At 39.2% G+C, this 16,685-nt stretch overlaps 1 protein-coding gene across 2 annotated transcripts in view; it reads left to right on the top strand.

The window, feature by feature from the left end:
• The window catches only part of LOC123519830 (procollagen-lysine,2-oxoglutarate 5-dioxygenase 1-like), a 210,444-nt gene that overhangs the window by 3,401 nt on the left and 190,358 nt on the right, over positions 1-16,685 (top strand). Inside the window, exons 2-5 of one of the 2 annotated variants that reach the window (XM_045281357.1) lie at positions 519-628; positions 1,329-1,382; positions 7,153-7,241; positions 7,598-7,734. In XM_045281357.1, the coding sequence (XP_045137292.1) occupies positions 574-628; positions 1,329-1,382; positions 7,153-7,241; positions 7,598-7,734 (335 nt within the window). In that variant the 5' untranslated portion in view covers positions 519-573. Of the gene's footprint in view, positions 1-518; positions 629-1,328; positions 1,383-3,554; positions 3,734-7,152; positions 7,242-7,597; positions 7,735-16,685 lie in introns of those variants that run through there. The other variant, XM_045281358.1, reaches the window with a different exon arrangement.

The raw sequence follows: 16,685 nt of genomic DNA, 5'->3' as shown, positions 1-16,685 counted from the left end.
AGCACCGCTCACTGATCGGTATCGACTTAGCGCGGTGCCCACTATTGTGCGAGCCTTAAATAAATAAGTAAATTAATAAGTGAATTCTAGGTTAAGTTGTATCCATAGTTAGGTTAAGCATTTCAGTTCATTTTCTTAATGTCCCCCCCACTGTACATTTTCAGTGTAATGTTTTACATTGCCAAAGTAATAAACCGTATTATTATTATTATTATTATTATTATTATTATTATTATTACACACTATAAGAGTAAGGAAGTTGCTGGTGGTGATGGTGGTGGTGCTACTGCTGCTACTGCTACTACTACTACTTACAACAACTACTACTACTACTACTGCCATCACCACCACCACTGCCGCCACTATACTACTACTACTACTACTACTACTACTACACTCCTTCACACACACACACGCTCCTCCTCTCCCCTCCCCCTACACCACCTCTATCTACTCCAACACAGAGCCTTTGAGTTACACCTAAACACCTGCTAAACACTCGAATTTGCCCTAAATAGGAGAGGAAACTGGTGGGTGCTCACCCCGGCTGGCTGGCAGGTCGAGGCGCCAAGGATGCCGGGGCGGGATTCACTGGAGCTGAGCAGGATGGGGCGCAAAGGATGCTCTGGTGTGTTGTGATGTGTGGTATGGTATGTTGTGTGGTGATGATGGTGGTGGTGTGGCGTGATGTAATGGTACTGTGGTATGTGATGGTGTCTGGTGGTTGCGTGTGGTGATACTGTGGTGGTGGTACTGATGGTGGTACTGTATGTGATGGTGGTGTCTGGTGGTGTTGTGGTGTGGTGATGTCTGGTGTTTGTGTATGGTGGTGGTGTTTGGAGGTTGTGTGGTGTGATGGTGTTTGGTGTTTGCGTGTGGTGGTGGTGTACGGTGGTGCTCTGATGGTGCTGATGGTGGTGTCGTGTAGTATGGTGTGGTGATGCAGTCTGAAAACTACACACATGTAAAGTTATAAGCCGTGTGTGTGTGTGTGTGTGTGTGTGTGTGTACGTGCATAAGAGAGGCGTGGGGGTGGAAAAGAGTGACTGGGAAGGGGATGTGGAGGGGAAGAGGAAGAAAGCAGGCCTATGATACACCTCATGAGGTAGCTTAACAACGACTGATGCCATAAAAAAAAAAAAAGGACATGTCACTTTAGTTGAAATTTTAGGTAGGAAAACTGCTTCAAGTACGGAGCCGACTGTACATGTTCCTACAGGATAAAACCGAGCCATAAAGGTTAATTATTATTTGGTCTGCCTCAATATATTTTAAGTTGGTACAGTTGTTGCATATTATCTGATCAAACTTATTCTTCTGCTTTACAGTAAATCAAAATGCCGCCAGACAACCCGAAGATCAACAACTATCGCTAATCTGCAGTAAGTCGTGAATTACTTTAATCATATTCCAAATACTTAAAATGTTAGACATTTCAAAGGTGAAGGATTATTCTAAAAATAATATCCCAAAAATGTATTGGTTTTCTATTTTTTTCTATCAGCAAGTCGGTAGGATTTCCGACTGAATGCCAGTCGCAAAACAAGACCAACTATGTTGGTCTTGTTCATTGGATTTGCGACTTTGTTTACGCTGTGACGTCACCGAGAAAGGTTTGAAAATGTAGTGTCAATGTAGAGAAGAAGATTTTGAAGTTAGTGAGGGAAAAAGAGCACATCTCGGAGCCTAGAAGTGAATTCTACAGCAAAATAGCTTTTGATGGGTTCACACGTCAATTTGGGACTGAAATTGCAAGTAGGTATGGTTTCCGACACTTTGGCCTTGTTCAGTCGATTTGCGACTTTGTTTACGTTGTGACGTTATGGAGAAAGGTTTGAAAATGTTGTTGATATAGAGAAGAAGATTTTGGAGTTGGTGAGGGAAAATGAGTACATCTGGGACCCTAAAAGTGAATTCTACAGCAAAAGAAGCTTACTCAAATAGGCGTTCGATGAGATAGCTGTCACTCTCCAGTGACTGCTTCCCTTTATGGTGAGGATTGAATACTTGTGATGATTTATTTTGATCGCAATCGTCATCGTCGCCGGAAGAAGACATCTTGTTGGTGGCTGTTTACATTCACTTCCCGCCAACCAGCCAACCAGATGATACTTCCCAGTCGCTGTGTGAACGTGTTCCGATTAGAAGGATCAGTTGATACTTTTAGCGAATTGCAGTATCAGTTGTATATTGAGACGTGTTAACTCGCCGTTAAAGAGGGACTGCCACGTGTAGATAAGCTTTTTTGCTGTAGAATTCACTTTTAGGGTCACAAATGTGCTCTTTTTTCAGCATCAACTCCAAAATCTACATCGATACCACATTTTCAAACCTTTCTCCGTGACGTCACAAAGTAAACAAAGTCGCAAATGAACTGAAAAAGATCAACATGTTGGTCTTCTTTTGCGACTTTTTTTTTCCAGTCGTTAGGCACCGATATTCAGTCGGAAACTCTACCGACTTCCAATTTCAGTCTCATATTGACACTTGTGAACCGGCCTTAACACTCACTAACATCCCTTGTTATCTTACCAGAGGATGCCGGTAAGTTTTAATATTTCAAATATCCCGTCCCAGATTAGAACATCATTAATAATGTCTAGACTGGTCCCGGCCTGTAGGGCTTTCTAGAAAACGTAGCTTCATACGCCCACATGCTAGCCTTAGTATATTTTTATATCAGTTCATACTAATAATCAACTCACTCGATACAATTATATAAATCATATGACTTAGTCTAATATTACTATATACCCAAGTTTGATTATTGTAAATTTATTAGACCAGGCAGGACCCATTGTTTTCTTTCCCTGTATACACCGTGGCGGCATCAACTGAAATCAGTCAAATATACTGATACATGAATATCGCTGTCTAGCTTTACTACTGATAAACAGTCACGTCTATCTCGAGAGAGAGAGAGAGAGAGAGAGAACACCGACACTCATTCAGCAGAGGAAAGGTTTGCAACTAGGATAATTTTATTTTGTGTTGATAGGAGCACTGTTGTGGGATCAGAGATGGAGGGTACGCACATGATGAGGTCACTGACTCCCCTTTCCTCGGCTGTAAGGATACAAGGAGAAAGCCAGTCAGTCAGTGGGTACGTGACACTCCCCTTGTAGGCTGTTATGAAGTATGGTATGATGTCTAAGCGAATTTATTCTTATCTAAATGTCACCTTGCATCTTCTGATATTGACGTTTGCTGGGAAAACAGTATGCAAGATCGTATTTGTATAATGGCAATAGCAGATGTGCCCAAACTTTCTAGAACAGTTTGTTCTTATTGCCTTTCCCCCAGCTGAAACGAAACCCGCTGCTGGTGGAGACTTGAGGAAGGAAACATGTAAGGAAAAAATAATAAATGCATAACCACGTCCTTATGATGCTAAAAAGAGAAATGACAGCATTAAAAGTTATATGGGATAGGTTTACGGGTGGAAGATAATCAATGTAAAAGAGAAATTCAGGTACATTTCTTAGTGGAAACGCTAAAATAGTCTCAGCTGGGAAGTGCAAAATGGCATCTACTCGTCTACAGCCTCCGTCGCAGCTCGCGCGTCGCAGACACACTCGCGGCCTGCTCAGTGTTCTTGCAGCTCTTGTGGTGGGTGTGTTTTGCTCCTCGCGGTAAAAATTTATCACAGAAGCCATGTGGTATTTCCGCGTATGGCTCTTAGCTCCGGTACTGTGTTATCTTGGCACCCTGGCGTCTTGCGTTGAGGAGAGAGGTAGGTGCTATCACGGTGTGCGGGGGTGTGGAGGAGCGGGGCAGGAAGGCAGTGGTGGTGGTGGTGTTTGTTGATGTTGTCAAGTGTGCCGCTTGCTGTTAACTGCCATCCATTATTTTATATCCTCCACACTGACCTGCAGGGTGGTGAATGATGCCTGTGTGTCGTATGTTGGGATGTGCATGGGCAGTGTAATCAGTAGTGCATGTCCTGTCCTGATTGCGTAGGCGTGAGTGTGTGTGGGCGGCGTGTGCATAGCGGGGCACCCACACCAGGGATGCCAGATGATCCTACCAGCAGCGAGTGCCACGTCCTCGCCTCCTGGCACTCGAAGGTCACGTACACGAGTCTAGACGCCGGGTGGGGCAGAAATGTTAATATTTGTTAGAGGTGAAAGTTGTGTTTAAAAGCAATGTGAGGGGATTTTTTGCACATGTCAGCCATACATTTTAATTAAATAAAATGTTTACAACAGGTTCTATACACTGTCGATCTCTTGTTTGCTATTTATTATTGCCACCAGGAAGGCAGTGCTGTATGATAGTTATCACTCTATACCCAACTTATGAAGGAAAAAAATGGAGGAATAATAATGCTTTTTGGAACATTCCTTCATTTAACACTTGTTTTACACATAAGTCTACTAATGTATATGGGAAAAGATAGTATATGCATGAATTTATAGGGTTGAATGGGTATTGGATGCTGTCTATTGAAAGCATAGTGTTTAACACCATGTGACACTTGCCCTTAAGAACTACTATAAAATATTTAACTGGAAACAAAAAGAAGTACTGTGATAGAAGAATCATCATTTATTACCTTTTGTTGCATCCCCTTCTTGCATGCCTTAAAACTTACATTCTTGTCTCATCCCATTATCTCCTAAAAAAGGAATCACTTTATATATAAAAAAAAAAAAAAAAAAAAAACATGCAGTGCAAGGATTTTGACTGAAAACAGAAAGGAGCACAGTGACAGAAGAGTCTGCATTTATTCCTCTCTTTGCATGCTCTAATCCTCTCATTCTTCTATACTTTTCTCCTACATTCCACTCCTCAGTCATTCCATTTCAATGAAGGTTCTTTCATTTATTTCCCTCATTTACCATATTTGTATACTGTAATAGTAGTTTAATGACAAAAAGTTTAAGTAATTCAAAAGACAATCACATCTTGTTTTTGTCTTAGTCAGAAAAGAAAAAAAAAATCTTGTAGAAAGGTAATTGCTTAACCCAACTTAAACATCAGAACATATTTAAAACTCAATTCCTCAATCTGTTATCTCAACAATAACCTTCTAGACAGCTAACCCTTCTTCTTCTATGGCACTCAACTGCCCCACTTTTCTGCACTGAATATCCTTGGTCTGCATTTACTTATAACCTAACGTGGAGTCTTTAGGTACATCTCATCTTTAACGAAAACAGCTTGTATGAAGTTAGGTGCTCTGAGTCATCTCCGCCAATTTTTGTCACCTTTCACTTGTTAACTTGGAAGCCTTATCTGTCCATGTAAGTATAGAGTATGTTTCACATATGAGGGCATTTCACTCATACTGTTCTTTTAGATAGTGGAATCAAAAGTTTTCCATTTTATCTGACTGATTGTCTTCAGTCTCTTTCTCATTTCCACAATGTTGCATTTCTTGCTTTCTTCTACCACTACTTCCTGCCAACAAGCTCTTCTGATCATGCTAACTGCATGCCTTCCCTCCTCCTGTTGTCTTACTGCACAGGACTTTCTTCTTTCACCCCATTCTGTCCACATCTGTAATGCAGAAGTTAACCAGTATTTTCAATCCTTCATCCCTTTCTCTAGTAAACTCTGAAACTCCTGCATACTCTTGTATTGACTTGAATTCTGTCACGAGGAAGATTTCACTACACTTGGTCCTGTAATTTGACACTGTTAGGGGACCAGCTGTTCCATTGACTTTTTTTTTGTTGCATTTTTGTTGGCCAGTGTCCCTTAGAAGAAAAAAAAAAAAAAAGAGCATCCCACCCTCTGTCATTCTTTCCTTTGATCACCTCGGGGTGATTCTATCCTCTAGGGAGGCAGTGGCTTACTGGATAAGGTGGTGAGCGTGGGATCGGGCAGACGTCCATGCGTAGGTTTGAATCCCACCACATAGCTACCGCTTTTAAGCTAAGCCATTTGTCAAGTGGTTTGAAGATACCTACATGTCGCCATGATACCCAGGTTCTAGGTAGTTACACCAAAGATGCACTTCGGTGATGATATGAGCCATGATATTGGTACCACTGTAAATAAAATTTGCCTGTGCCACTAATGGAGGAACCTTAACAGCGCTTCTCATATATACTCTTCAAGTATGCCTACAGATGCTAAAGGCCATAACATAAAAAAAAAAGAACATTTCATCCCTGAATTACTTCATATTGCAATTTTCTTACCTGCACCTATCAGTTGCACACCCATTTGTTAAGTTTCCGTTCACTCTTCACACACTACAGCAATTTCCTATCCCAAGTGGCTCACTCATCTTTTACCTTTGCCTTTCTCTTTCCACATCTGAGAATCTTTTGCATGCATGAGTGTTATAATAGTTATTCTATCATGTTTACTTTTTATTTGTTTAGCTACTTATGGTTTTGCCATTTTATGTTTTTACTGGCCTTCTGTACACAGCTCTTTCTTGCATCTCACCTACCATGCTTCCATTCCTTGCCTTCCATGAGTGCCTGTCATTTGTCTAATGATATAACCCCCAAATTTCAGTTGTGTCCTGCCAACTTTATGTATTTTCTCTTCTCAGTATTTCTTCAATTATAATTTAACTAATGGATTGTCGGCATTCTTTATGAAAACCACATTCTAACAGTTTCTTTTTACTTAGGATCACATGGTAACCTGAACCATGAGAAAAAAAATCTGAAATTGCAGGTTTTCAGGTTTCTGATATATATAAAGACAACTTAAGTTACTGTAATTAATATTTAATACAGGGAGGACTGTTGTACAGAATAATATGTGTATCTTGTTTCATTACACTTCACTTCTTGGCATTACACAATAGTGACTTCTATACATGTAATATGGTTCTTGCATTGTCCATGGTCTGCAGTGCCAGTGAGAAATTTTACAACTCTTATTTGGGCTAAGATCTTATGCTTGATCCCTTCTTTTTTGTTAAGGCTTGTTGATAATCATTGGAGTGTGGTGGTGAAAATGAATTATTTAAATGTTAATGTTACCCATAACTCTCTAATGTAATTACCATTCAAGATAAAATTGATTGGAAGCTTGTGGTTATTCTTTGGCCACTTTGTGATTGCCTGAAAAATGGTCATCTTTCAGTTGTACTCAATTCAGGCCATTGAGGTCACTATGTATGAGTACTGGTTAACCATTAAGCTATCTCCCCTAGTCAAATCTACCATAGCACTTCTATTTCAGATTTGCTCGTCATCACTGTGGCTACCAATGAGACCAATGGATATCAGCGGTTCATGCGGTCCCTTAGGGTCTATGGCCTTCAGGTTAAGGTAAAACCAATAATTGCTGAATTTGAGAAATTTCAAATTTTACTCTTGTGATCTGGTTGTAAATTGCTGTTGGTAGTGTAATTAAAGGATTGATTATCTGTGTTGTTCAATGTTGTGTTATCATCTCAAGATAGCTCAGTACAACATTGACATCATTTGAACTCTTCAAATAACAGAACAGAAGGATGAGAACAACTTGATCATGTACCACAGTGGTAACTAAATGGTTCAGATGGGAAACTTGAACAAAAAAGGATAGAGATGAATGAAAACTGTGGAACTTGAGCAACTTGAGAATTAGATATTTATGTCAGGCTGTTTTAAAAGACTTGAAATTTAATGTGGAATGCTTACAGGTGTTAGGTCTGGGAGTCACCTGGGAGGGAGGAAATATGGAGAATAATATGGGAGGCGGCCACAAGATCAACCTGTTAAAGTCTGAACTCTACAAGTACAAAGATGATGAAAACAAGATTATCATGTTTACTGACAGGTAAGAAGTTCATGGAAGAATGTGCATCGGCTGTCTTAATTACATGTATTATGTTTATTATGTCATGGTTTCATTAATTTGGCTCTTTTCTTTAGGAAGTGGCACCTTAATGAGTATTACATATGTGTGTGTGTGTGTGTGTGTGTATGTATGTATATATATATATATATATATATATATATATATATATATATATATATATATATATATATATATATATATATATATATATATATATATATCCAAACAGTCTTTTAATTTTCATGTGTATTTATGCCCAGTATATACTTTTCTTTAGAATGAGTCTTCAGCAGGTCTCCGCCCACTCCTGTCCTTGCATCGTAACCTTGCATACTTGGTGTCCAGTCCTCTCACTTTCTCACCTTTCTTAAATATCAGGCTGTGAAATTTTGGAGCATCTTGTTTATTTATTTATTTATTATTATTATTATGATTATAATTATTATTATTGTTGTTGTTGTTGTTGTTGTTGTTGTTGTTGTTATTATTATTATTATTATTATTATTATTATTATTATTATTATTATTATTATTATTATTATTATTATTATTATTATTATTATTATTATTATTATTATTATTATCTTTTATTACTATACCAGCCTATTCCATCACATCACCACTTGACTTATTTAATTTTCTAGTCTTCTTGTCTACTCATATATGTCACATTTGATTATTAGTTTATTGATTTATTGATGTATTTATTTATTATGTTTTTTTAATATATTGATTTATTGAAGCATTTCAACTTTATTTATACATTTTTTTATGTGTAACTGGTCAAATAGATCTCTTTTATTGCATGATGAAGATGTTTACTGATATCAGGGATGGGCAAACTTTTCAGTGCCAGGGTCACATTAGAAAAAAAAAAATGCAGTCTTATAGGGCTTTATTTTATATTAACCCAAAATCATTAATATTTGAAATACAAAATTAAAGGCTTCTAAAGAAAAAGCCACTCTCACAGGCATGTGCATACTTATGGGAAGAAAATGTAATGCTGACAATACTATTTGGCATTGTTTATTAACTTGCTCTTTCAAATTTACTGACATTTGTCGGACTGCATGAATTCCTTTGGCAGGCCACATGTGGCCCGCCAAAGGAATGTGATTTCACTGCAAGCTAAAGTTTTAAGTCATTTTTTTCATTTCCTCAGTGCATAGTCAAATATTCAGATGTGTTAAGAGGCTTGGTAGGAAAAAGTGAGCTGCTGCACTCACTTTTACTAAATTTTTGTTCCTCTCAGTTTTATGTCCTCTGATATGTTGACAATCTCCTTGTAAAACATCATAACTGGTATAACCTTAGCAGATCAGAGGGTATGAGATTCTGGTAAAATGTTATGCATTGGAAGTGAGTTTTGCAGGTTACTTGACTTACAGCCATGAGTGTACCTGTATTCAGATATCAAGGCCTGTCTCTACTTTTTCCAATCATGGGATTAAGGAACTAAGCCACGTTTCCAATACTTTCCCTACAGTTCTTTGTGAATTAGACACTGGAAGTTGATACTATAAAAGATACTGTTTGCATTCTCATTCTGCTTTCTTATCAGATTTTATTTACTCATTCAGTATTTTAGTTTTTCTCATTTATAAGTTGTTAGCCTGTCTGTTTGTCTCCACAACATGTGTGTGCATGTGCTTCCCACCCTACACACACACACACACACACACACACACACACACACACACACACACACACACACACACACACACACACACACACACACACACACACACACACACACACACACACACACACAAGAAATAGAGGACTTCCATAGAATTGGAAAGTTCACAAGAGAAGGTATGAGGCCAATAAGAATCAAACTTAAGTCACAAAAGGATGTAGATGAATTGGTGGAGAAGTCATGGAGGCTAGCCCAGCAGGAAACAACAAGGAAGATTTGGTTGAGAAGAGATCTCGGTGAAAAGGAAAGAGAAATGTTAAATGAGTTGAGAAAGGAGGCTTTGAAAAAAAATGAAGAGAGGACAGAAGAGAAGAAAGAGTTTTTCTGGAGAATCTTGGATATGAGACTGAGGAAGTGGTTCATAACCCAGAAAAGTACAGCAAGAAAGGACTAAAGAAACTTACATATGAGCGAAATGTAATGTATTCCAACATAAATGGAGTGATATCGGGGATTTTAGAACTCAACGATTACTTGAGGGACAAGAACCCAGATATTGTGGGTCTTACTGAAACAAAACTGAGAGAGGGAGAAGACCTGATGAAGGTTGGAGAAGGGAAATATAACGTTTGGAAAAGAAATAGAGTAGGTAAGATGGGAGGAGGAGTGATGTTGCTGGTTAAAAAAGATATAAAGGTGGATCAAGTGAAAAAAGGTATGGGAAAGGCAGAAGTGCTAAAGATCAGAGCAGAAACTAATGAAGGAAAAAAGAGGCACTACATAGTGGTGTACGTACCACCTAAGACAAATGCATGGTCAGTACAGGAATATGAAGAAATGATAAGTGATACAGGAACATGTCTGGAAGAAATGTTGGGTGGCTGTGAACGAACTATAATGATGGGAGATTTTAATTGTAAAGAGGTGTGTTGGGAGGACTGGTCAATGGAAGGATCAGAGACAACATGGGGAAATACACTATTGACACTGGCAATGGAAAATGTGTTAACTCAGTGGGTCAAAGAAGATACTAGGTTTGGAGGAGAGGGAGCATCGTCAAGACTGGACTTGGTCTTTAGTACAGAGCCAATGGTCATTGAGGAGATGAGGGTGGAGTGCCCTTTAGCAAAGAGTGATCATGCAGTTTTGGAGTTCAAGGTGATAGACGAAGAGAAATCTAGAAGAAATGAAGAATATAAAGTGGGAAGATGGAATTATGCCAAGACAGATTTTGGAAACCTAAAGAAATTCTTTCAAGAGACAAATTGGATGAAATTCAAGAGTGCTAAGGAGCAAATGAAAAGTGGAAGGAATTTATAAAAATATACAAAGAAGGTGAGAAAAATTTGTACCAATAAGACAACATAGAGAAGTTGGAAAGCAGGACTGGTTTAACGATAGATGTGAAAAGGCTAGAACAAGAAAAGAGGATGCATGGAAGAGGTGGAGAAGGAAAAGACGGATTAAGCAGTGGGAAAGTTACAAAAGAGCAAGAAATGAATATGTGTTGATTAGAAGAGAAGAAAGAAAGAAACAAGAAAAGGATATAATTGATAAATGTAAAGACCAACCAAGGCTTTTTACAGACATGTGAACAACAACATCAAAAATAGAGAAAGTATTGAAAGTTTAGAAGTAAATGGAGTATGCAGTGAAGATCCCAGGAAATGGCAGAGGCTATGAATGGATGCTTTCGGAAGGTATTCACAAAGGAGACTGCTTTTGACAAACCACTGGTAATGGAACAGAAAGGGATTATGAAGGAGTTTCAAGTAACTGTGGAGGAGATCAAGAACATGATGGGGAGTTTAGAAGTGAGAAAAGCTGTGGGACCTGATGGGGTATCAGGATGGATTTTAAGAGAATGCAGGGAGCAATTGGCAGAAAAAGTTTGTGAAGTAATTGATGCCTCATTAAGGGAAGGTGTAGTGCCCCAAGACTGGAAAAGAGCTAACATTGTCCCAATCTATAAATCAGGTAACAAGAGAGACCCATTGAACTATAGACCAGTGTCACTTACAAGTGTGGTAGCTAAGATGTGTGAGAGGGTGGTGAAGACTAGATGGACAGACTTCTTGGAGAAAATGACATACTTTGTGAGTGTCAATTTGGTTTTAGGAAAGGGCGTTCATGCACGACAAACCTGATATGTTACTATTCGAGGGTGATAGATGTAATACAGGAAAGAGATGGTTGGGCTGATGGAATATATCTGGATTTAAAAAAGGCCTTTGATAAGGTACCACACCAGAGACTGATCTGGAAACTTGAAATGGTAGGAGGAGTGCATGGCAGTTTACTAAAATGGATGGAAGACTTTTGGTAGGAAGAGAAATGAGAACAATAATTAAGGACAGACCATCAGAATGGGGATTGGTGGAGAGTGGAGTTCCACAGGGATCAGTGTTGGCACCAGTAATGTTCGCAGTCTACATAAATGACATGGTGGATGGGGTGTCCAGTTATGTGAGCCTATTTGCAGACGATGCAAAATTGTTAAGAAAAGTGAGATGTGACAAAGATTGCGAACTACTCCAGGAAGACTTGGACAGAATATGGAAATGGAGCTGTACATGGCAAATGGAGTTCAACACGACAAAATGCAAGAAAATAGAGTTTGGCAAGAGTGAAAGAAGAATCAGGAGTATGTACAAGATAGGAAATGAAGACATAAAACCAGTCATGAAGAAAAAGACCTTGGGGTGACAATTACCAATGACCTATCGCCAGAGAGACATATAAACAAAATAATTGGAGAAGTATTGAACTTATTGAGGAACATAAGAGTGGCGTCAGATATCTAGATGAAGAAATGATGAAGAAAATAATTACTGCAATGATAAGACCGAGGCTTGAATATGCAACAATACAGTGGGCTCCGAACTTAAAGAAACACATAAGGAAACTAGAGAAAGTACAGAGGGCTGCAACGAAAATGGTGCCTGACTTAAGAGATTTGACTTATGAAGACAGACTGAAAAGAATGCAACTTCCAACCCTGGAAAACAGAAGAGAAAGGGGAGACCTGATAGCAATATACAGAGTGATGATTGGCATGGAAAAATGGATAGGGAAGATCTGTGTATGTGGAATGGAAGAATGTCGAGAGGGCATGGGAAAAAACTAAAATGGCCACTTATAGGAGAGATGTGAAAAATATAGCTTCCTCATAGAAGGGTGGAAGCATGGAATAGTTTAGACGTGGAAGTGGTCAACGCAAGGAATATTCATGATTTTAAGAAAAAGCTGGACATTAATAGATATGGAGACGGGACAACACGAGCATAGCTCTTTTCCGTATGTTACAATTAGGTAAATACAATTACACAAACACACACACACACACACACACACACACACACACACACACACACACACACACACACACACACACACACACATATAAAAGAAGCATATAAGGAAGTTGGAGAGATTACAGAGAATGGCAACAAAAATGGTACCGGAATTGGGAGAAATGATCTATGAGGAGAGATTAAAAGAAATGAATTTGCTTACCTTGGAACAAAAAAGAGAAAGAGGAGATTTAATACAGGTTTATAAACTGTTGAACGGTCTGGATGAAGTGGATAATGAGCAAATGATGTTGAGAGAGGAAAATTTAAATAGAACTATGAGATCGCATAGTAAAAAGATAGCCAATGGAATATGCTTGAAGGATGTGAAGAAATATAGTTTCCCACAGAGATGTGTGGAGGTGTGGAATAGTTTGAGTGAGGAGGTGGTGTCAGCGAGGAGTGTGCATAGTTTTAAAGGAAAGTTGGATGTGTGTAGATATGGAGACAGGGCCACACGAGTATGATACCCAGGCCCTGTAAAATTACAACTAGATGAATACACACACACACACACATTACACACCACACAGTGTAGTGGTTAGCACATATGGCTCACAACCGAAAAGGCCTGGGTTCGAGTCCTGGGCACAGCGAGGCAAATGGGCAAGCCTCTTAATGTGTTGCCCCAGTTCACCTAGCAGCAAGTAGGTATGGAATGTAACTCAAGGGATTGTGACCTCGCTTTCTTGGTGTGTGGAGTGTGTTGTGGTCTCAGTCTTACCCAAAGATCGGTCTATGAGCTCTGAGCTTGCTCTGTAATGGGGAAAGCTGGCTGGTTGACCAGCAGGTCACCATGGTGAATTACATGCGCACACACACACACACACACACACACACACACACACACACACACACACATACACACATACACACACACACAAGAATGGTTCCAGAAGTTAAAGGGATGACATATGAAGAGAGACTAAAAGCTATGGATCTACCAACCCCGGAACAGAGAAGAGAGAGAGAGGGGATCTGGTACAAGTTTATAAATTGATTAATGGAATGGATCAAGTGGATAATGAGAAACTAATCCTGAGAGAAGAATATGACATTAGAAGAACAAGATCGCATAGTAAGAAACTGAGGAAGGGAAGATGTCTGAGAGATGTTAAAAAATATAGTTTACTGCAAAGATGTGTTGAGACTTGGAATAGTTTGAGTGAGGAAGTGGTATCAGCAACGAGTGTGCATAGTTTTAAAGAAAAATTTGATAAGTGTATGTACTGAACCTTTGTGAGGCTCAGTCTCTTCACTTAGGCCTAGTAAGAAAAAAAAGAAAGATGTAACAAATCCAAGGGGGAGGGATAAACACGCAAACTTAACAAAAATAGACACTTTAGTTCACCAACGACCCATCACAGTCATGTAACTTCCTATCTATCCTAACTATATTATGGGAGACCTATGGGGGGGGAACCGTGGGTAACTCAGGTGGAGGTGAGGTGGCGTGAGGTGGCGTCCCGAGAGGTAAAATGGCGGCCCGTCCCTCGCGGCGTCCTGCTTCTCTCTCTCTCTGTCTCTCTGCCGGGTTTGGCCTGCTGTGGTGGAAGTGGCAGAGGGTTCCACAGGGGTGGTGCTGTAACCATAAGAATTATCTCATGAGTTGTTCTGGCCAGACCACGTGGTGTATTGCAGGTCCTCCTGGAGATGGTTGGAGAGCGTACCTCAAGACGAGAGCGGGTGATGGTCTGTGTCGACGCCACCACGCAGCTCACCTTATATATAGGCGGCGGCCATGATAACTGCGCACGCAGCCATACATCATCCCTCTTCTCCCCCTACAGGGACTCCCTATCTAAAACTCCTAGCTACATAGCTGAAGGGAAGATGACTAAATAAATATCCTAATATTGGGTAATAATCCCAATCCAGTACTACCACTTGGTACATGTAGATATGGAGACGGGGCCACATGAGCATAAAGCCCAGGCCCTGTAAAAATACAACTAGGTAAATACACACACACATAAGCAGAAAATTAGCAATTTACTAGAAAAAGTGGATGTAAGAAAGGCAATAGGGCCAGATGGAGTGTCAGGATGGAGACTGAGAGAATGTAGAGAACTGGTGGAACTAATTTTGGATGTCATCAACAACTCTTTAATGGAAGAGAGAGTACCAAGGGAATGGAAAAGAGTAGATATAGTCCCAATGTACAAAGAAGGGAAAATTATAGACTAGTGTTGTGAGAAAGATCTGTGAAATAATACTTAAAGAAAAATGGTTAGAATATCTGGAGGAAAATTAGATAACAAATAACTCCCAATTTGGTTTTAGAAAAGGAAGGTCATACATAACAAATTTGCTATGCTTATATATAGGAATGATACATGAAGTATAAGGGAGAGATGGATGGGTTGACATGGCGTATTTAGATATTAAAAAAACTTTCGACAGGGTACCACATAGAAGACTCGTATGGAAAATAGAACACATTGGAAGAATACAGGGAATTATATTAAACTGGATGATGGAGTACTTAAGAGAAAGGAAAATGAGGACAATGATAAGAGACACCCCATCGAGTTGCAGCACAGTTAGTAGTGACATACCACAAGGTTCAGTGCTGGCACCAATTATGTTCCACGTATATAGTATTAATGATATACAAGAACATTTTAGTAGCTACATAAATATGTTTGTAGATGATATGAAACTCTTGAGAGTAATAAAGAAGAATGAGGACTGTATGGAATTGCAGAAAGGTATTGACAAGATCGGAATGGAGCCAAAAGGGAAAATTAGAATGTGATGGAAATGGTTAAAAGTAATAGAAGACCTACATGGGAATATAAGATGGGAGAAGAGGTTATAATGAAAAGCGAGGCTACAAGAATGGTTCCAGAATTTAAAGGGATGACATATGAGGAGAGACTAAAAGCTATGGATCTACCAACCCTGGAACAGAGAAGAGAGAGAGGGGATCCGATACAAGTTTATAAATTGATTAAGGAATGGATCAAGTGGATAATGAGAAACTAATCTGGAAAGAAGAACATGACATTAGAAGCACAAGATTGCATAGTAAGAAACTGAGGAAGGGAAGATGTCTGAGAGATGTTAAAAAATATAGTTTCCTGCAAAGATGTGTTGAGACTTGGAACAGTTTGAGTGAGGAAGTGGTGTCAGCAACAAGTGTGCATAGTTTTAAAGAGAAATTGGATAAGTGTAGATATGGAGATGGGGCCACATGAACATAAAGCCCAGGCCCTGTAAAACTACAATTAGGTAAATACAACAATGGATTGAGTTCCTTGAAGACAACAAATTAATATCAAATAGCCAATTTGGTTTTAGAAAAAGACGGTCATGTGTAACTAATTTATTGAGTTTCTATTCTAGAATATTTGATAGAGTACAAGAGAAAGAGGGATGGGTTGACTGTATTTATTTGGATTTAAAAAAGGCGTTTGACAAAGTGCCACATGCAAGATTACTATGAAAGTTAGAGGAGAAGGGTGGCTTAAAAGGAAGCACATTGAGATGGATAGAAAATTATTTGAGGGGGAGAGAAATAAGGACGGTAGTTAAAGATATGAAGTCCAAGTGGAGAGCAGTAGAAAGCGGAGTGCCACAGGGGTCAGTATTGGCACCAATACTTTTCCTCATTTATATTAACGACATGCCAGAAGGAGTGAACAGCTACATAAATCTGTTTGCAGATGATACAAAACTGTGCAGAGTTATAAAGCAAAAGAGGATTGTGAAATACTGCAAGAAGACCTAAATAAGATCTGGGAATGGAGTAAAAGTGGGAAATGGAATTCAATGTGAACAAAAGCCATGTCATGGAAATGGGAAAGAGTGAAAGACGACCTGTGGGAATCTATAAGATGGGAGATGGAGTAGAACTGGAGAAAGTAAAAAGGAAAAGGACTTAGGAGTGATGATGGAAGAAAACAATCAACCAGTAAGCCATATTGATAGAA

Source organism: Portunus trituberculatus, chromosome 46 (assembly GCF_017591435.1).
Source record: "Portunus trituberculatus isolate SZX2019 chromosome 46, ASM1759143v1, whole genome shotgun sequence".
NCBI classification, from domain to species: domain Eukaryota; kingdom Metazoa; phylum Arthropoda; class Malacostraca; order Decapoda; family Portunidae; genus Portunus; species Portunus trituberculatus.
Note: the sequence above shows the minus strand (reverse complement) of the source record. Positions and strands in the feature narration are given on the sequence as shown.